This window comes from Salmo salar, chromosome 09, assembly GCF_965601325.2.
Source record: "Salmo salar chromosome 09, fSalSal1, whole genome shotgun sequence".
NCBI classification, from domain to species: domain Eukaryota; kingdom Metazoa; phylum Chordata; class Actinopteri; order Salmoniformes; family Salmonidae; genus Salmo; species Salmo salar.
The window spans coordinates 156639611-156661128 of NC_138299.1; the positions used below are offsets into that span (position 1 = coordinate 156639611).

General features: G+C 42.6%; 2 protein-coding genes across 2 annotated transcripts; both read right to left on the reverse strand.

Moving 5' to 3' along the window:
- Positions 1-2962, reverse strand: LOC106613287 (extracellular calcium-sensing receptor). Its single transcript, XM_014215375.3, has 5 exons — positions 2668-2962; positions 1639-2445; positions 1273-1500; positions 1024-1147; positions 1-899 (listed from the first exon to the last, which is right to left on the reverse strand). The coding sequence occupies exons 1-5, from the start codon at positions 2926-2928 to the stop codon at positions 1-3; spliced, it is 2319 nt and encodes a 772-aa protein (XP_014070850.2). The 5' UTR covers positions 2929-2962.
- Positions 2963-12052: 9090 nt separating this feature from the next.
- olfcj1 (olfactory receptor C family, j1) lies at positions 12053-16732 on the reverse strand. The gene is made up of 6 exons (XM_045687104.2): positions 16505-16732; positions 15749-16034; positions 14791-15597; positions 13476-13706; positions 13202-13325; positions 12053-13069 (listed from the first exon to the last, which is right to left on the reverse strand). Exons 1-6 carry the CDS (start codon positions 16714-16716, stop codon positions 12156-12158), a joined length of 2574 nt encoding a protein of 857 aa, XP_045543060.2. The 5' UTR covers positions 16717-16732; the 3' UTR covers positions 12053-12155.
- Between the last annotated feature and the right edge of the window lie 4786 nt (positions 16733-21518).

Below are 21518 nucleotides of genomic sequence, written 5' to 3' on the forward strand. Positions count from 1 at the left end.
TTACATTTTTCCCATCATCATCTTTTTAGTGTTTTTCTCTGGTTTCATTAAAATGATATAACATTTAGGTGCAAATATACAGAAAAGCAACCCAAAGCTTGAGGACAGAATGGCAAAGATCTCCACAGCTACAGTGAACTTCCCAGGAGAGCTGACATAAGCTGGGATAAAGGTGATCCAGACTGCACAGAATATGAGCATGCTGAAGGTGATGAATTTGGCCTCATTGAAGTTATCAGGCAGCTTCCGGCCCAGAAAAGCCAGCGCAAAGCATAAGAGAGACAGGAGTCCTATATAGCCCAACACAGACCAGAAACCAATAGCTGAACCCACATCACACTCTAGAATGATCTTGTCCTTGTAGGTAGTGAGGTTTTTAATGGGGAAGGGAGGGGACAAGACCAACCACAGAGTGCATATCAAAGCCTGGACAAACGTGAAGGACACTACAGTCAATCTCTGCTGTGGAGGGCCAAACCATTTCATGGCATTACTGCCTGGAAGTGTAGCCCTGAAGGCCATTAACACCACTATTGTTTTCCCCAGAACACAAGAGATGCAGAGGACGAAGGTGATCCCAAACGCTGTGTGGCGCAGCATACAGGACCACTCAGAGGGCCGGCCAATGAAAGTAAGAGAACACAGGAAACACAAAGTCAAGGAGAAGAGAAGCAGGAAGCTCAGCTCAGAGTTGTTGGCCCTGACGATGGGCGTTTTCTTGTATCTGAAGAAAATAAATGCCACAATACTAGTCATACATGTTCCTAGCAGGGAGACAGCAGTCAGCAACACTCCCATGATTTCTTCATAGGAGAGAAATTCTATTTCCTTCTTTTCACACATATCCCTCTTCTTATTGGTCCAAAACTCAGGATGACATTGATCACAGGTGACAGAATCTATAAAAAACAAAGAGAATGTTATAGGTTTTTTAAAGACAACACACAAACTAGTTTTCATTCCAGGACAACAGTGTAGGTTGTTTTTCTTTCTCTTATCACTGTTTGACTGATTAGTTACTACCTGTGTTATTACTGATCTCTCCCTCTGCACATTGGATACAGTCATAACAGCATACAGGCTTTCCTTTCTGTACAGCCTTACGAGTGCCTGGGGGACAGCTCTCACTGCAAACTGACACAGGCACCTGCAAAAAAAAAAGCATTGGTGGATTACATTAGAGAACATGGTGACACAATCCACTACTCTGTGTACTGTTACAAATGATAGCATGCAACACATAGAGTATATTTGACATTCAATTAGTCCCACCAGCTTTGCATTCTGTGTCCACACTAAGGAGCTGTTGTTGATGGTGAGTTGCCTGTCTGCAGGTAGGGAGGCATCGTAGAGACCCACGGTAACAAACTCCACATTGCCGTCCTCCTTCGGCTGCCAGTTGATGATGTCATACTTGGCAGTAACGTCCCCTTTCTCGTTGAAATACACCTCCTCCCCCTCCTTTGTCTTGAAACGCACATTTTTTATGTGCTCGAGAATCTAAGGAGACATAACAATAACAGTAATAATAATAACATATAAGGAATGTTCATAACCCAGCTTTTTTGCAGTTTGAACAGAAATGTCTGACATGTGAAAATCTGAGTTACACTTCAAAATGTGTGCTTATCAACTCACTGTCTGTGGATCAGGCTGTGTCTTATTGCCACACGTCTCCCCACAGCCCCAGACATTATGGAGGGCATGAGCCACAGCCAGAACCCCTTTATAGACATTATTAAAGATAGCCATTAGAGACAGATCAGTGAAGATGTTCTGCAACCCAGACAGATTCTCCCTGCCTGTACACTCTTGCTGAGACTGACCCGTCTCCGACCTCTCACCCTGCCTGAAGCGACAGTCAAACAGAGCCTCCCAGAACTCAGTGAACATGCTGCTGTCAATGCCGGCGGACTTAAGCGGCCTCACGTCCAGGATGAACTCTCCCAGCCCTGTGACGTGGGCTTTGGCGATGGACAGGCCTATGGCTCCGTTCAGGACGTGGTGGGCCTCCACCCTGGCGATATAGGAGTCAATGATCCAGCCCTCGGAGCCCACCCACTGGTAGCCTGTCAGATTGTGGCGGGCAAATTGCTTCACCAGCAAGTCTAGGTCCAGGAAAGAGAGGAAGGCGACAATGACCTTGGATTTGGACGTCTTGATGCTCTCTATGACCCTCTGCAGCTTCTCCTCAGGGTCTGTCCTGAAGAAGGCCACAGAGTACTCCAGACAGATCCCCAGCTGCGCTGCCGTCTCAATGAACGTGGCCATGCCGTTGTTTCCATAGTCGTCGTTGGTTCGGATGGCGCCCACCCAAGTCCAGCCAAAGTGCTTGACCAGCTGGGCCAGGGCTCTGCTCTGGTAGTGGTCACTGGGGATGGTTCTGAAGAAGGAGGGGTACTTGACTTTATCACTCAGACACCCACATGTGGCAAAGTGGCTGATCTGAGGAAGAAAATTATACAGGTCACAATAGACAACCAATTAGGACATACACCTATCTATTGACAGTATAAGAATAGATAACACATCCAAATATTACTATTTAGGGGGAAATCAATTTTCAAAAGGTTTTTAATGACTACCAATGAGCATGTTTTGAGTTCATGTATAGAACATCTTAATGCACTGATACCCTCTTGACTCCTAACCCTGCCCACTGCCTACCATCGGGATATGGAAGGGACCGAGGACGGTAGCAGTGGCCATGCTGGGCGAGGAGGAATCCTCCCCCATGATGGCCTGAACCTGGGCTGGCCTGGAGCAACCTGAACCCTCTGTGGCTGTCTCCTGGTTCCCGTTAGCCAGCGCCAGGGCCACCCTCACCCCTCTGGCTATGGAGCCACATGAGTCATAGATCTTATAGCCTAGAGAGACACCGGGCAACAGGGATGTGCTGTTGTTGATCTCCTCTATGGCAAACAGCATAGCCTGGGTAAACTGGAATGCTCTGAAATTCAGACTGGTTCCAACATAACAGGTGTTAATGACAGGGTTTGGGGTTCAAATGTTCCCTGACTAAAATGCACAATATTTTCTCCTTAATAAATATTGAAACAAATATTTTCTAAGAAATTATTCTAGAGATACATTATTGAAACCGATAATTGTTAATAAGCATAGTAAAGATAGATAGAATTTGCTATTTTAATATGTATGTTATTCTTAAAACTTACCCATAGTATTTTCCCTGATTTTCAATATTATGCCAACCTCATTCCTGCCAGTAGTTTACCTGGTGCACTGCAGAGGTGGTGGGCTCTGTGTGTAGTTCAGCTCTCTGTTCTGCCAGCTGCTGTGGAATGAGAAGATGCCTCCCAGAATGATGTCTCCGTCCTTGGCCAGCTGTGGGTACTCAGGTCCTCCTCTCCGCCTGCACACCACCAGGCCCTCTGGTTCTGCCCTGGATAGAGCAGCCACCAGAACCAGCTGTAGCATCGCCCAGCCCTGCTCTGGCCACCTATGTGTGGACAGCATACCTGACACTGCTAGGCTTCTGTAGTGTGCTAGTCTGGCATTACAGGTGCCCAACAAAGGGATGGCAGTGCTGAAACTGATATTTATACGTTGCGGCACAATGTGACACAGTCATACTCCACCAGGGAACGAGCACCATTGGGCATCAGTGAGGGAGGTGCTGCATTGTGTCATGATAACAACCCTGTATTGATTACCGGAAAATTACTGCCATGATTCGTGTGGAATTGTTTTAAGAAGGTCATACCAAGGATTATTTAGCTATTTGATTTAGAATTTTAAGACCACTTGAAGTATCCAAAAAATATCCCCCCAAAATATTTGATGAGACATTGAATTTGGCCTTACTGCTAATAGCCCATACAAATGCATTGAATAACATATTCACTACATGGTACAATAGACAGTCACCCCCAAAAATCTAAAGGAAGTTTGTTTTGAAGTGTCTGTATTATATGTGAAAGATATGAAAAAGATCAGCAAATGTAACAATTTATTTTTCGCACTAATTTCTCTCCATGTAACGTAACAAAATGTGGAAAAAGTCAAGGGTTCTGAATACTTTCCGAATGCAGTGTATTTGGAAAGTATTCTGACCCCTTGAATTTTTCCACATTTTGTTACGTTACAGCCTAATTCTAAAATTGATTCAATTGTTTTTTCCCCCTCATCAATCTACACACAATACCCCATAATGACATCACAATACCCCATAATGACATCACAATACCCCATAATGACATCACAATACCCCATATCGACAAAGCAAAAACAGGTTATTTTTTTGTTGTTGAAATTTCTTACAAAAAATTATAATAATATCACATTTACATAAGTATTCAAACCCTTTACTCAGTACTTTGTTGAAGCACCATTGGCAGTGATTACAGCCTTGAGTCATCTAGGGTATGAGGCTACACACTTGGCACACCTGTATTTGGGGAGTTTATCCCATTCTTCTCTCCATATCTTCTCAAGCTCTGTCAGGTTGGATGGGGAGCATTGCTGCACAGGTATTTTCAGGTCTCTCCAGAGATGTTCGATTGGGTTCAAGTCCGGGCTCAGGCTGGGCCTCTCAAGGACATTCAGAGGCTTGTCCCGAAACCACTGCTGACATGTATTGGCTGTGTGTTTAGGGTTGTTGTCCTGTTGGAAGGTGAACCTTCACCCCCATCTGATGTCCTGAACGCTCTGGCCAGGTTTACATCAAGAATCTTTCTGTACTTTGCTCCATTCATCTTTCCCTCAATCCTGACTAGTCTCCCAGTCCCTGCCGCTGAAAACATCCCCACAGCATGATGCTGCCACCACCATGCTTCACCGTAAGGATGGTGCCAGGTTTCCTCTCGACATGAGTCTGACACTTGGCTTTCAGATCAAAGAGTTCAATCTTGGTTTCATCAGACCAGAAAATATTGTTCCTCATGGTGTGAAAGTCCTTTAGGTGCTTATTGGCAAACTCCAACCGGGCTGTGATGTGCCTTTTACTGAAAAGTGGGTTCCGTCTGGCAACTCTACCATAAAGGCCTGATTGGTGGAGTGATGCAGATGGTTGTCCTTCTGGAAGGTTCTCCCATCTCCAAAGAGGAACTCTGGAGCTCTGTCAGAGTGACCATCGGGTTCTTAGTCAACTCTCTGACCAAGGCCCTTCTCCCCCGATTGCTCAGTTTGGCTGGGAGGCCAGCACTAGGAAGAGGCTTGGTGGTACAAAACTTCTTCCATTTAAGAATGATGGAGGTCACAGTACTCTTGGGGGATCTTCAATGCTGCAGAAATGTTTTGGTGCCCTTCCCCAGATCTGTGCCTCAACACAATCCTGTCTCGGAGCTCTACGGACAATTCCTTCAACCTCATGGTTTGGTTTTTGCTCTGACATGCACTGTCAACTGTGGGACCTTATGTAGACAGGTGTGTGCCTTTCCAAATCATGTCCAATCAATTGAATTTACCACAGGTGGACTCCAATCAAGTTGTAGAAACATCTCAAGGATGATCAATTTCGAGTCTAATAGCAAAGGGTCTGAATACTTATGTAAATAAGGTAATTCTGTTTTTTATTTTTTATACATTTTACAAAAAATTCGAAAAACCTGTTTTCGCTTTGTCATTATAGGGTATTGCATGTAGATTGATGAGGAGAAGAAAAACAATTTAATTTTAGAATAAGGCTGTAATGTAACAAAATGTGGATAAACTCAAAGTTTCCTAATGCAATATATATGTTCTGATTTCTAAGACATTCTAAGTTGTGTATCATTCACAACTAAATGTGCCAAATAGCTCAACAAAAAGTTCAATTACAGTATATTCTTCTTACTTTAAAATCAGATAAAATAAATTAATGGCACAGGACTTCCAAGCATATCTTGTCAGCTAAATGAACAAGCCTACAGCCTATGGCATGGAGCATAGCCAGATAGCATAGGCTTACAGTAGGCCAACTCATATTCTGTACTTCTGAAATGCATTTTCTTCATGTTTCTTTAGACCTGCCTAAAATAAATATTGGATTTATTGTGATGGTGTGTATTCAATTGATTTATTAGACTTTTTAAATGTAGATAATCTAAAGGCGGCATCATCGTCTTGTATGTGGAGATGTTAAACGTGTTTATGTTAATTAACGGTCAATTACCAGTCTTTTGAATGACAATAACCACCTGACAAATTTTCATAGTCCCTCCCTTTAATGTAAAATTTCTACCGCCTGTGTTACACCCTGACCATAGAGAGCCTTTTTATTCTCTATTTTGGTTAGGTTGGGGTGTGACTAGGGGGGGTGTTTCTATCTAGTCGTTCTGTTTCTATGTTGTCCTGGTATGGTTCCCAATCAGAGGCAGCTGTTTATTGTTGTCTCTGATTGGGGATCATATTTAGGCAGCCATTTCCCCACTATGTTTTGTGGGATCTTGTTTGTGTATAGTTGCCTTGAGCACTGCATAGCTTCACGTTCGTTTTGTTCTTTATTGTTTTTCTGTGCCGGTTCACGTAATGAAGATGATGAACCTAAACCACGCTGCATTTTGGTCAGATTCTTACAACAACGGTCGTGACAGCCTGCTTCTTGTTAAAGGAAATTATATTTTGTAGGAAGTACCTACGGTGTTACATGTAATCTGTCTAATTTGAAAGGAATCAATGCCTTTGGGGGAAAGATTTAAAAAACTATAATAACACCAAAGTTATATAGTACAACTGAGGTGAAAGGGTGGAAATGCTTCCTGCTCTAACCTGGTTTTGTTCTGATAGTGACACTTTAAGCTCTTTTCAACTGAAGGGTCCCAACTTCCTATTTTACCTTTATTTAACTAGGCAAGTCAGTTAAGAACAAATTCTTATTTTCAATGACAGCCTAGGAACAGTGGGTTAACCACCTTGTTCAGGGGCAGAACGACAGATTTCTTTTTTACCTTGTCAGCTCAGTGATTCGATCTTGCAACCTTTCGGTTACTAGTCCAACACTCTAACCACCAGGCTACCTGTCGCCCCGACATGTGATGGAACAGACATGGAAAACGCCAAAATATTACCCAATTGACAGGGCTTGTTGAGGGGGAACTTTTTAACCTCTACGGGATAGGTGTCCCTAAACCAGGGCGGTGGTTGCTAATGTGCACTAATGTTACTAGAATGACGTTGTAAACAACAACCAACTTTCCAGGACATAGACATGTCTTACATGGGCAGAAAGCTTAAATGCTTGTTAATCTTACTGTAGTGTCCAATTTACAGTAGCTATTACAGTGAAAAAATACCATGTTGTTTGAGGAGAGTGCACAACTACAAAACACTTTTATCACTGCAACTGGTTTGATACATTCACCTCTGAAGTTAAATAATTTACTTACATTCAGTAATCTTTCTCTGATTTGTCATCCTGAGGGTCCCAGAGATAAAATGTAGCATGGTTTTGTTTGATAAAATCCATTTTTATATTCAAATGTAGGAACTGGGATCTACAGTTTGAACCCCTGCTGTCTCTGGCCTCATACCCACCCCGCCCGGCCATCTAGATTTGTGAAGGTTTGTGTCTTTTCTGCAGGGAAGCTAATATATCCATGATGTATGACATGTAAACTTTCATTTTTTATTATCATAGGATTTTTGTATGTTCTCTATAGTTATGCTAAATCTGCTAAATGACTAAAATGTTTAAAAAAAAATGTACAAAATGTTATGTACTTGAAAATGTATCAATTGACCAACTTGGCACATTTGGGCAAACTCCTGGCAGACTTGATCCAAAATATAGTGTGGTAATGTAATGCTTCACTGGCTCAGTCTGTAACTTTGCACACACTGCTTCCATCTGGTGGCCAAAATCTGACTTACACCTAAACTCCTATCTGATTGTATTGCGTTTCTCTTGCATTTCAAAGATTTTTAAAAATATATACACTACCATTCAAAAGTTTGGGGTCACTTAGAAATGTCCTTGTTTTTGAAAGACACATTCTTTGACCATTAAAATAACATCAAATTGATCAGAAATACAGTGTAGACATTGTTAATGTTGTAAATTACTATTGTAGCTGGAAACAGCAGATTTTTAATGGATAGGCGTTCAAAGGCCCATTATCAGCAACCATCATTCCTGTGTTCCAATGGCAGGTGGTTTTAGCTAATCCAAGTTTATCATTTTAAAAGGCTAATTGATCATTAGAAAACCCTTTTGCAATTATGTTAGCACACCTGAACACTGTTGTACTGATAAAGAATCAATAAAACTGGCCTTCTTTAGACTAGTTGAGTATCTGGAGCATCAGTATTTGTGGGTACGATTACGGCTCAAAATGGCCAGAAACAAAGAACTTTCCTCTGAAATTCGTCAGTCTATTCTTGTTCTGAGAAATGAAGGCTATTCCATGCGACTAATTCCTGTGGGTCAGAAGTTTACATACACTAAGTTGGCTGTGCAGAAAATTGGAAAATTGCAGAAAATGATGTCATGGCTTTAGAAGCTTTTGATAGTCTAATTGACATAATTTGAGTCAATTGGAGGTGTACCTGTGGATTTATTTCAAGGCCTACCTTCAAACTCAGTGCCTCTTTGCTTGACATCATGATAAAATCAAAAGAAATCAAAAAATTGTAGACCTCCACAAGTCTGGTTCATTCTTGGGAGCAATTTCCAAATGCATGCAGGTACCACGTTCATCTGTACATACAATAGTACGCAAGTATAAACACCATGGGACCACGCAGCCATCATACCGCTCGGGAAGGAGACGCGTACTGTCTCCTAGATATGAACGTACTTTAGTGCGAAAAGTGCAAATCAATCCCAGAACCTCAGCGAAGGACCTTGTGAAGATGCTGGAGGAAACAGGTATGAAAGTATCTATATCCACAGTAAAACGAGTCCTATGTTGACATAATCTGGAAGGCCTCTCAGCAAGGAAGAAGCCACTGCTCCAAAACCGCCATTAAAAAGTCAGACTACGGTTTGCAACTGCACATGGGGACAAAGATCATACTTTTTGGAGAAATGTCCTCCGGTCTGATGAAAAAAATCTATAACTGTTTGGCCATACTGACCCTCGTTATGTTTGGAGGAAAAAGGGGGATGCTTGCAAGCAGAAGAACACCATCCCTACTGTGAAGCACGGGGGTGGCAGCATCATGTTGTAGGGGTGGTTTGCTGCAGGAGGGACTGGTGCACTATACAAAATAGATGGCATCATGAGGCAGGATAATTATGTGGATATATTGAAGCAACATCTCAAGACATCAGTCAGGAAGTTAACCTCTATGGGCTAGGTGGGACGCTTGCATCCCACCTACTCAACAGCCAGTTGAATCCTGTGGCGCGTTATTCAAATACCTTAGATATGATATTACTTAAATTTTTCAAAAATATGACTATTTTACACCATTTTAAAGATAAGACTCTCGTTAATCTAACCACACTGTCCGATTTCAAAAAGGCTTTACAACGAAGCAAAACATTAGATTATGTCAGCAGAGTACCCAGCCAGAAATAATCAGACACCCATTTTTCAAGCTAGCATATAATGTCACATAAACCCAAACCACAGCTAAATGTAGCACTAACCTTTGATGATCTTCATCAGATGACAACCCTAGGACATTATGTTATACAATACATGCATGTTTTGTTCAATGAAGTTCATATTTATATCAAAAAACAGCTTTTTACATTAGCATGTGACTAGCATGTGACTAGCATTCCCACCGAACACAGCACTCATCAAAGTCAGATTTACTATAAGAAAAATGTTATTACCTTTGTTGTCTTCGTCAGAATGCACTCCCAGGACTTCTACTTCAATAACAAATGTTGGTTTGGTCCAAAATAATCAATCGTTATATCCAAACAGCGGCGTTTTGTTCGTGCATTCTAGACACTATCCTAAAGGGTAAATAAGGGTGGCGAGCATGGCGCAATTCGTGACAAAAGAATTCTAAATATTACATTACCGTACTTCGAAGCATGTCAACCGCTGTTTAAAATCAATTTTTATGCAATTTTTCTCATAAAAAAGCGATAATATTCCGACCGGGAATCTGATAAACAAAGGAAAAGAAAGCATTCGGTCGAAGCGGGCACGCGCCTAAGCCCATAGTACTCTGAGTGGCCACTTGCCAAAAGCGATAAAGTGTTTCAGCTAGAGCCTGCCTTGATATCGTTCAACTTTTTCCCGGGCTCTGAGACCCTATGGAAGACGTAGGAAGTGTCACGTTATTGCGCAGATCCTGAGTTTTCAATAAAAAGAGCCAAGATTTACATTTACATTTTTACATTTTAGTCATTTAGCAGACGCTCTTATCCAGAGCGACTTACAGTAGTGAATGCATACATTTCATACTTCTCAGACAGGCCACTTCCTGCTTGAAATCTTCTCAGGTTTTGGCCTGCCATAGGAGTTCTGTTATACTCACAGACACCATTCAAACAGTTTTAGCAACTTTAGGGTGTTTTCTATCCAAAGCCAATAATTATATGCATATTCTAGTTACTGGGCAGGAGTAGTAACCAGATTAAATCGGGTACGTTTTTTATCCAGCCGTGTCAATACTGCCCCCTAGCCCTAACAGGTTAAAGCTTGGTTATGTGTGGGCATAACTGAAAACCCATGTGCTAGCAAAGAGGCCTACAAACCTGACTCAGTTACAGCAGCTCTGTCAGGAGGAATGGGCCAAAATTCCCCCAAATTATTGTGGGAAGCTTGTGGAAGGCTACCTGAAACGTTTGACCCAAGTTAAATACTTTATAGGCAATGCTACCAACATACTAATTGAGTGTATGTAAACTTCTGACCCACTGGGAATGTGATGAAAGAAATAAAAGCTGAAAGAAATAATTCTCTCTACTATTAGTCTGACTTTTCACGTTCTTAAAATAAAGTGGTGATCCTAACTGACCTAAGACAGGGAATTATTAGTAGGATTAAATGTCAGGAATTGTGAAAAACTGAGTTTAAATGTATTTGGCTAAGGTGTATGCAATCTTCCGACTTCAACTCTGTCTATGTATAAAATCTAATTAAACATCCTTATTATTTTGTAAGAAATGTAAGGTATTTTTTTACATGTCTCAATAAAGTTGACTGAAGTAGAAGCTCATCTTTTGTAGGTATTTTGACTTGGTAATGAGTAATAAGTACATAGAAATACACTTCATTTTAACTCGAGAAAGCCTGTGTAACACCTAGTAATTACATAGAAATACACTTCATTTTAACTCGAGAAAGCCTGTGTAACTCCTAGTAATTACATTTTGCTTATGCAGATATTACATGTATTATGTGGCGTAGTTGTGGGTTTATCCTCTCACTTGGTTGGCAAGGAGGTTCAGCTTGTCATAATGGGTAACATTAATTATGAGTAAAAAATATTATAATCTGGGATGACATTCATATGGTAGACCCTAGTCAGTAAGGTGGATCTATATCTGATCTGTTTTAGTAAACCCAGATGGTACACTTTTTTTTGGGGGGGGGGGGGGGGGGGAATTGCTGTCAACAACATTGAGTGGATATTTTGAAGAGTTCGCTTTCACAGGTAGGTAATGAGAGCCTATTGATTCTTCAACATTTGTAATCTCGGACACCCAGAGCATTTGTCCACAAGATATTACAACCTTGTAACAATTATTACTGAATAGGATGCAGCTGAGAAGAAACTAAACACTAAATTGAATGGAAACTTGCCAATTTGAAATAAGCATGGTAACAAGCATGTTGTTACACCTCTAATTACAAACTGCAGTTACCACCAGTTAAATATTGCTATTTCAGGGTAACTATACAATTAACCACATTACTTGTTACAGCGTAATTACACATAAAGACCCCTTAAAATGAAGTGTTGCCAAAAATAAGCAGCATGATGAGTTCATTGTTTTGGTGTAGTGATTTTACCTTTTAAAATAACTGGCAGAAGTGATTTCAACATTTTATTAGTTTCACTGAGTTTCAATGGTTATTATCACAGTTGAGAAGAGATCTCTGAGAAATTAGCAGAGAAACCATTATCAGCCATAGTTTCTTGCATATTACACAGATAAGGATATAAAGATATGAGATGAAACTTACGCGCTGTAATATTATCTAAAAACATTCAATAAACAAAGACTTTATAAACAATATCATCTAACATCAAAACATTTTAAAGTCAGTAATGTAAATATATATTCAAAAGGTGTTGTAACAAAGTCAAAGTGCTTTTGATGACGTTTTACCCATCAAATGTTTTTTGGTGTTTTTCTCTGGTTTACATAAAATTATGTAGCATTTGGGGAGAAATATACAAAAGAGCATTCCATAACTAGAGGCCAGAATAGCAAAGATCTCCACAGCTACAGTGAACTTCCCAGGAGAGCTGACATAAGCTGGGATAAAGGTGATCCAGACTGCACAGAATATGAGCATGCTGAAGGTGATGAATTTGGCCTCATTGAAGTTATCAGGCAGCTTCCGAGCCAGAAAAGCCAGCACAAAGCACAAGAGAGACAGGAGTCCTATATAGCCCAACACAGCCCAGAAACCAATAGCTGAACCCACATCACACTCTAGAATGATCTTGTCCTTATATGTCTTCATATTGTTGTATGGGAAAGGAGGGGAGACTGTTAACCAAAGAGCACAGATCAGGACCTGTATGAGAGTGAAAGCCAGAACACTGAGTCTCTGCTGTGGAGGACCAAACCATTTCATGACATTACTGGCTGGAAGTGTAGCCCTGAAGGCCATCAACACCACTATTGTTTTCCCCAGAACACAAGAGATGCAGAGAACGAAGGTGATCCCAAACGCTGTGTGGCGCAGCATACAGGACCATTCAGAGGGCCGGCCAATGAAGGTAAGAGAACACAGAAAACACAGAGTCAAGGAGAAGAGCAGCAGGAAGCTCAGCTCAGAGTTGTTGGCCCTGACGATGGGAGTCTTTCTGTAGTGGAAGAATATCAGTGCTATTGTCATTGTCAGAAACCCACCAAACACAGAGAATACTACCAACAGTATACCCATGAGTTCCTTGAAGGTGAGGTATTCAATGCCTTTCAAATTACAGTTATTCCTCTCTTCATTTGACTTGTACTCGGGGGGGCATGTTGTACATGTCACTGCATCTGAAAGCATAAATAGTTTGATTATGTACAGCGAGTGCATCTTTAGATAGACCAGTAAAGTGCTGGCTGAGATTTTTCCCAACATGAACAGGATGAAGGCTAGCGTAAAGGCTACGAGTCCTGAGGTCTCACTTGTGGTGTTGCTGAATTCCCCGTCTGCACAGGCGATGCAGTCAAAGCAACAGAAAGGTTTCCCCTTAACGAAGGCCCTGCGTGTCCCTGGCAGACAGCTCTCACTGCAGATAGACCTGGGTACCTGGAACACACAGACACCCTTTACGCCAAGGGATCACTCATATTTAAACACACACAAGTATACAGCATACTTTAATGCAAAACTCTTAACGGAACACAGTCACAGTTGTGTTGAATGATTAATAGATGCTTTTCCCTAACAAGTCTTCACCTCAGGCTGATTGTCTGCCCAGACAGCACTCACACCTTCCTTCATCTCAAACTTCTGGCCCTCTGGTTGTGAGGCGTCATAGTAGCCGATGGTCTCAAACAAGATGTTCCCTGTGTTATCCATCTGCCAGTTGACCAGGGCGTAGCGCGCCGATGGGTCCCCCTGATCATCAAAGAACACCCTCTCACCATGCTTAGTGGTGAAATTCACCTGGGTCAAGTAATGTAACACCTGGAGGAAGAAACTAAAATAAGTGGTGTTGATTTTTAACTTTTTCACCTTTTTTCCCCCAATTTCGTTGCATCTAATTGGTAGTTACAGTCCTTGTCTCATCACTGCAATTCCCGTACGGACTTGGGAGAGGCGAAGGTTGAGAGCCATGCGTCCTCCGAAACACGCCCCTAACCAAGCCGCACTGCTTCTTGACTCACTACTCGTTTAACCCAGAAGCCAGCCGCACCAATATGTCGGAGGAAACACTGTACACTTGGCGACAGTGTCAGCGTGCATGCGCCCGGCCTGCCACAGGAGTTGCTAGAGCGCGATGGGACAAGGACATCCCTGCAAGCAAAACCCTCTCCTAACCCAGACGATTCTGGGCCAATTGTGCGCCGCCCCATGGGTTTCCAGGTCCCGGCCGGCTGCGACAGAGCCTGGACTCAAACCCAGAATTTCTATTGGCACATCTAGCAACTGCGATGCAGTGCCTTAGACCACTGCGCTACTCGGGAGGCCCAGTGGTATTTTTTTTAACACAATCTTACGTTCTCCACCTGACCTCAGGTCATAGGCAAAAGGTGTTATTTGTTGGCTTAGTAAAGCCACAGTTACAGGCTACAGGTGTTAATTGTTAGCTTTGTAAAGCCACATAGTTACAGGCTACAGATGTTATTTGTTAGCTTAGTAAAGCCACAGTTACAGGCTACAGGTGTTATTTGTTAGCTTTGTAAAGCCACATAGTTACTGGCTACAGGTGTTATTTGTTGGCTTAGTAACGCCACATAGTTACAGCCTACAGGTGTTATTTGTTAGCTTAGTAACGCCACATAGTTACAGGCTACCGGTGTAATTTGTTGGCTTAGTAACGCCACATAGTTACAGGTGTTATTTGTTAGCTTAGTAACGCCACATAGTTACAGGCTACAGGTGTAATTTGTTGGCTTAGTAAAGCCACATAGTTACAGGTGTTATTTGTTAGCTTAGTAACGCCACATAGTTACAGGCTACAGGTGTTATTTGTTAGCTTAGTAACGCCACATAGTTACAGGCTACAGGTGTAATTTGTTGGCTTAGTAAAGCCACAGAGTTACTTTACCTGCCACGGCTCTATTTTATCCCTGGCTGCACACGTGTTATCTTGAAAAGGCCCCTGTCCACTCTGACAGGTAGTGAGCAGGTGTAGAGCGTGAGCCACAGCATACACAGCCTTGTAGATGTTGTTGAGCAGACTAGCGTCTGACACATCTGTGTAGCGGGAGCCCATGTCTCTCAGCGATTCCCTCCCTGTGCAGGCTCTGACCGGTGAGCCAGGAGTCATGCTGCAGCTGAACACGCTCTCCCACAACTCCACCAGACCCCTGTCCCCCAGCTGGGTGGAGGGCCGCCTGTTGGCCAAGAACTCCCCCAGGCCGGGGATGACCGCGTTGGGTACAGCGAAGCCCACCGCCCCCTGGACCACGGCGTAGTTGACGTGGGAAGCGATGTAACGGTAAGTGATCCATCCCTCGCTACCCACCCACTGCAACCCCGTCACATTCTGCAGGTACAGCTCTTTTATCAGGATTTCCAGGTCTGTGCCGTCTGCGAACGCCACGATCACCTTGGAGGTGGACTGTTTAATGATGTCCACCACCTTCAGGAACCACTCTCTGGGGTCGGTCCTGTAGATTGCCACTGAGTAGTCTACACACACCCCTTCACTAGACGCTGCTTTCAGGAAGGTGGCCATGCCATTGTTACCATAGTCACTGTTGGTTCTGATGGCCCCCACCCAGCTCCAGCCAAAGTGTTTGACCAGCTGGGCCAGGGCTCTGCTCTGGTAGTGGTCACTGGGGATGGTTCTGAAGAAGGAAGGGTATTGCCTTCTGTTACTCAGACAAGCACAGGTGGCTGAATGACTGAGCTGGAAAGACAACAAAGACAGACGTTTCTAACACACTGCTCCAACGTTGTCGTTCTGTAAAAGTAGCACGTGGGCACGGCAGTATTTTCACATAGTATCATCTCTGCCTTTCACTCTCTCAATACATACACACATACACTCCCTGACTCACCACTGGTATGTGGAAGGGCCCCATGGTGCGTGCCATGGCTATAGTGGAGGTGGAGGTGGTCTCCCCTATGACAGCATACACAGTGGAGGGCTTGGTGCAGCTCTGTGGCTCCTCCTCATATCCATTCATCAGAGAAAGGGACGCCCGCACAGAAAGGGGGATGCTGGGGCACGAGTCAAAGATCCTATAGCCCAGAGACAGCCCTGGCAGCAGCTCAGAACTGTTATTGATCTCTTCTATGGCAAAGATCATAGTTTGGGCATACTGGAGCTCACCTGGGTCCAGCCTGCAGAGAGGAATTCTAGTACTGTCACTTCAGTTTTAGTCAGAGAAATCCCAGCCAGAGACAGACGTATAAACCGTTTAGTCAGTGAAAACCCAGCCAGAGACAGACCTATAAAGCATTTAGTCAGTGAAAACCCCAGCCAGAGACAGACGTATAAAGCATTTAGTCAGTGAAAACCCCAGCCAGAGACAGACGTATAAAGAATTTAGTCAGTGAAAACCCAGCCAGAGACCTATAAAGCATTTAGTCTGTGAAAATCCCAGCCAGAGACAGATGTATAAAGCATTTAGTCAGTGAAATCCCAGCCAGAGACAGCCCAATAAAGCATTTAGTCAGTCCCAGCCAGAGACAGACAGTTTAACACTTTTTGAATATAATTTCTCTTACACACCTGTGATCATACATGTTTGTCCATGTGAACAGAGACATAAGCATTATGATCCACACTGAACTATTCAACATATTCTTACCCTTCACACTGGATGCTTCCTGGGTTGACATGCAGAGTTGGATGCAAACTGACTGGGTTTTGGTGAAAGGAGAAAATACCTCCTAAGTTGATGTCTCCCTCCTTTGAGAACTGTGACAGTTCTTTTGTTCCATAAGGTCTGCACACAGGCTGCCCAGCCTTAGCTCTCACTATCAGCAGAGTGATCACCAGGAGGTAGGCTAGCTTCAGCATAGCTTTTCACCGAGTGTCTCACCTCTCACCGTCCTGACAATGCTCCATCTGGGCTCCTTTATATGTTACCATTAATGATGGGTATGATGCTATAGGAGCTTAGAACTGTTTCAATGTCTTAGTTTCAACCAATGATAACACTCACTGAGTGATTGACAAAACAGTTGGCCTATTAGGTGTTAAGTAAGAATAGTGCAGTCCCCTGTGTCTTTCCCAGAACCAATGGCTCAGTCACTTCTGAATATAGATTCTAAAAGATGAGTTCTCTGAAGAAACCTTTTTTTTTTTTTTACATGGCGAGTTTTTGGGGAAATCAGAACGTTTCCGGTGAAACTGTAATTCAGGCAGAAATACAACAAAGTTGTTTTTGGATTATTAGCGAATGGTTTAGTATTATTGTTTTTCTTGTTATAATTTGTCCCTAGAAAATAACTTATTTCAATCAGTCAACATGTACTGCAGGTTATTTATAATAAGCGGTACCAGGAGAAAATCTGACCTATCTGCAATCAAAATCGATGGCCCTCCCTTCAGGAAATATATATTTTTAACTAAACTCTCTATGAAAGATAAAAAAACAAAAGATGTGACCCTCCCCTATACCCAAAATAATAATGAAAACATAAAGTGGATAGCAGAAAACATGCCTACCACTTATCCTCACTTCTAGAACAATCCAGGGCACTGTTTCACGATAGCGATGAAACTTAGGTGTACGAGTTTTTTAACGATGCATCTTTCCTACAAGAGCCGAAGATTTAACATGTGTTTCCCAAAACATTACGCAGAGAGAACGGTCGCTAAGTGCGTCGTTGGAGAGTGTGTTGATATTGATAGGATCGAAAGAAAGACAGCGCTGCTCTCGGGTCAGCTTGATCAGCTTGATTAACTTTAGAATTATTTCAGAATACTGACTATTTTGGGTAGGCGGGGGGACAACCAGTGTACCTGTATAATGCCCACAACCTCCCCAACCCCTCTCAATACTAAAGTATGTATAAAGTTTAAGTAATATGATATAATACTTTGGAGCAAATATACAGAGAAGTAAACCAAAACTGGAGGCCAGAATAGCAAATATCTCCACAGCTACAGTGAACTTCCCAGGAGAGCTGACATAAGCTGGGATAAAGGTGATCCAGACTGCACAGAATATGAGCATGCTGAAGGTGATGAATTTGGCCTCATTGAAGTTATCAGGCAGCTTCCGGCCCAGAAAAGCCAGCACAAAGCATAAGAGAGACAGGAGTCCATGTGCCAGAAACCCCAGAAACCAATAGCTGAACCCACATCACACTCTAGAATGATCTTGTCCATGTAGGTCTTCATATTCTTGTAGGGCAAAGGGGGGGAGACTGTTAACCAAAGAACACAGATCAGGACCTGTATGAGAGTGAAAGCCAGAACACTGAGTCTCTGCTGTGGAAGCCCAAACAATTTTATGACATTACTGGCTGGAAGTGTAGCCCTGAAGGCCATCAACACCACTATTGTTTTCCCCAGAACACAAGAGATGCAGAGGACGAAGGTGATCCCAAATGCTGTGTGGCGCAGCATACAGGACCACTCAGAGGGCTGGCCAATGAAAGTAAGAGAACACAGAAAACACAGTCAAGGAGAAGAGAAGCAGGAAGCTCAGCTCAGAGTTGTTGGCCCTCTCAATGGAAGTCTTTTGGAAGTGAACGAAGAGCAATGGCACCACTTTGGTTAAACACGCTCCGACCAATGAGATTGCAGCCAGGAGGATTCCCATGGTTTCGTGAAATGAGATAAATGCCACCCCCTTTGGGACACAGCGACTCTTGTCTCCATTTGACCAGTGTTCCAGGGAACGTACAAGGAATGTACAAGGAAAATGCTATAATCAAGTTGTGTATTACAATAGGCAGCTATCACTTCCCAGAGCCATTTGCTTTTCTTGTTAGATCCTAATGTTAGCTAGCTAACTAACATTGAACTTGGTTGGTTAGCGCCCAGCACTGTGGCATTGTTGGCACTTTGTTCATTGTTGTTTAACTAGCTAACATTAGCTGGCTGGCTCGCTAGCTAATGTTACGTCACGTGTGCACAACACCAGTTGAATATGGCCGGTGTCAGTAAACATCTAGAAAAAAGCGCAATGACATTTTTTACAGCTTGGCTGGTTAGGCTATTTTCATGTTATCCAGAGGTAAACAAATCATTGGCCAGAGCATCAGGTGTGAGCTCCGAGAGCGAAACGAGATGGTTGGGGCTAAAGCTTAAGAGGGTGTGAACGATGTTGAATGTGTGTAGACAAAGAAGAGCTCTCCAGTAGGTACCAAATTATTCTAAGGCAATTTTCTCAAAAGTGAGTTTACAAGTTGATCAACTTCAAAGCAGAATTACTTTCCCATTGTTCCTCAAATGCAGTGTATGATATACCATTTTCTAGCTCTGAGTCTCTACTTTCATCCAATGTAAAAAAACACAATTTCAAATTTTGCTACGTAAGACCGAATCCAGGTGGTGAGTCACATATTCTAAAAGTTAACACATATTCTACAGTTGATGTATCTTTTTGGTCAGTGGATTTGGTTTGTATCAGTCAGAGCCCAGCCCTATCCACTAAGAGACATAAGGGGCCGCTAGGGGTCCCCCGGACCAAAAATAAATACATTTAGCTTAAGGCTAAGGGGCCGGCTGTGGTATCAGTTTTCTCACCTGTAAGGTTGCTGATCTCCCCAGCAGCACAGGGGGGGATACAGGACAAACAGCAGACTGGTATTGTTTTTGATCACCGTCTGGAGGAACCCTGGGAAGCAGCTGTCACTACACACAGACCGAGGCCTCTGAAACACAACACCTGCTCACTCCCTCTAACCTGTCTGTCTCTCTTTACTCTTTCACACATATTATTAATCCCCCTTGGTCACACAATCATTCAATTCATTCCCGCCTACACATTGTATGTGTCATCTCCGACAAATATAAATATCTTTCATCTAATTATCTATGTTTTATGAAAGTACCTGTAACTTCTACCATGTGTTTTCTGTGTAACTGTGTACCTTTAAGGGATTGCCAGCCCATTCTATCTTTATCCCATTCATGGCAAACTGTTGTCCATTAGGAAGAGAGTCATCGTAATTCCTCGCTGTGACAAACACAGTCTCTGCTGCCTGGTCTCTCTGCCAGTTCACCACCTCATACGTGCCGGGGGCTCTCCGTTCTAATTCTTTTTTAAAACACTCTCCCCAGACTTCATGGTGAAGTTTACGTCTCGCAGGTATCTCAACACCTGCATGCGTTAAAATAATCACCATGTACTTATGTACACTGTCAATGGTAGGAGAACACTTTTTGGTTCTGAATAAAACCATGTTGGTTCCATGTAGAACCCTCTGTGGAAAGGGTTTTACACGGAATCCAAAAAGATTCTACCTGGAACCAAAAAGGGTTCTTCAAAGTGTTCTCCTAAGGGGACAGCCGAAGAACCTTTTAGTTTTCTAGATAGCACCTTTTTTTTAAGAGTGTAGAATTAATGCAGTTTAGAAGTAGAATGGTGTGATTGTAAATATTTGTCATTTTCATAAAACCAGTCAGTCAGTTATCAAATAAGTTAAACAAAATGAACTATCTGTGGGCCATAAAGGTAGCCGCCCACCTGTCCTGGCTCGATGCTGTCTCACCTGTGCTGGCTCGATGCTGTCTCACCTGTCCTGGCTTGATGCTGTCTCACCTGTCCTGGCTCGATGCTGTCTCACCTGTGCTGGCTCGATGCTGTCTCACCTGTCCTGGCTTGATGCTGTCTCACCTGTGCTGGCTCGATGCTGTCTCACCTGTCCTGGCTCGATGCTGTCTCACCTGTGCTGGCTCGATGCTGTCTCACCTGTCCTGGCTCAATGATGTCTCTGTGTGCACAGTTCCTATTCACACCTTGGCCTTTACTGTGCCTGCAGGTCAACAGGTCATGTGGGCTACAGCATACACTGCTTTATACACATTACTAGAGAAGCTCAGCTCGGACATGTCAGTAAAGGGGTTACTGATTAAAAAGAAAATTATATGGTGAAACTATTCCTTTTTAAATAGTTTGTGGAACATCTGTTAGTCAAATCACAGTGCAAAAGCAGCTGAGGCGGGTCTACTCTTGGCAATTTTTTTGTTTTGTGCTGGAAAACTGAACGGGTCGAACATAACACGTTAACCCTGTTACCCATAGATAGACAGGCTAGAAATGCTTAAAAACTTCTTAAGCATCCGCCCCTTTTTTTCAATTTTCGCCTGAAATGACAAACTCAAATCTAACTGCCTGTAGCTCAGGACCTGAAGCAAGGATATGCATATTCGTGGTACCATTTGAAAGGAAACACTTTGAAGTTTGTGGAAATGTGAAAGGAATGTAGGACAATATAAGACAATAGATCTGGTAAAAGATAATACAAAGAAAAAAACAACCGTTCTTTAGTATTTTTTTTGTACCATTATCTTTGAAATGCAAGAGAAAGCCATAATGTATTATTCCAGCCCAGGTGCAATATACATTTTGGCCACTAGAGAGCGGCAGTATATGTGTAAAGTTTTAGACTGATCAAATTAACTATTGCATTTCTGTTAAAAAATTTGTATCAAGACTGCACAAATATGACTAATTTGGTTATTAATAACTCTATGTTCACAATTGTGCACTATCCTCAAACAACAGCATGGTATTCTTTCATAGTAATAGCTACTGTAAATTGGACAGTGCAGTTAGATGAACAAGAATTTAAGCTTTCTGCCAATATCAGATATGTCTATGTCCTGGGAAATCTTCTTGTTACTTACAATCTCATGCTAAT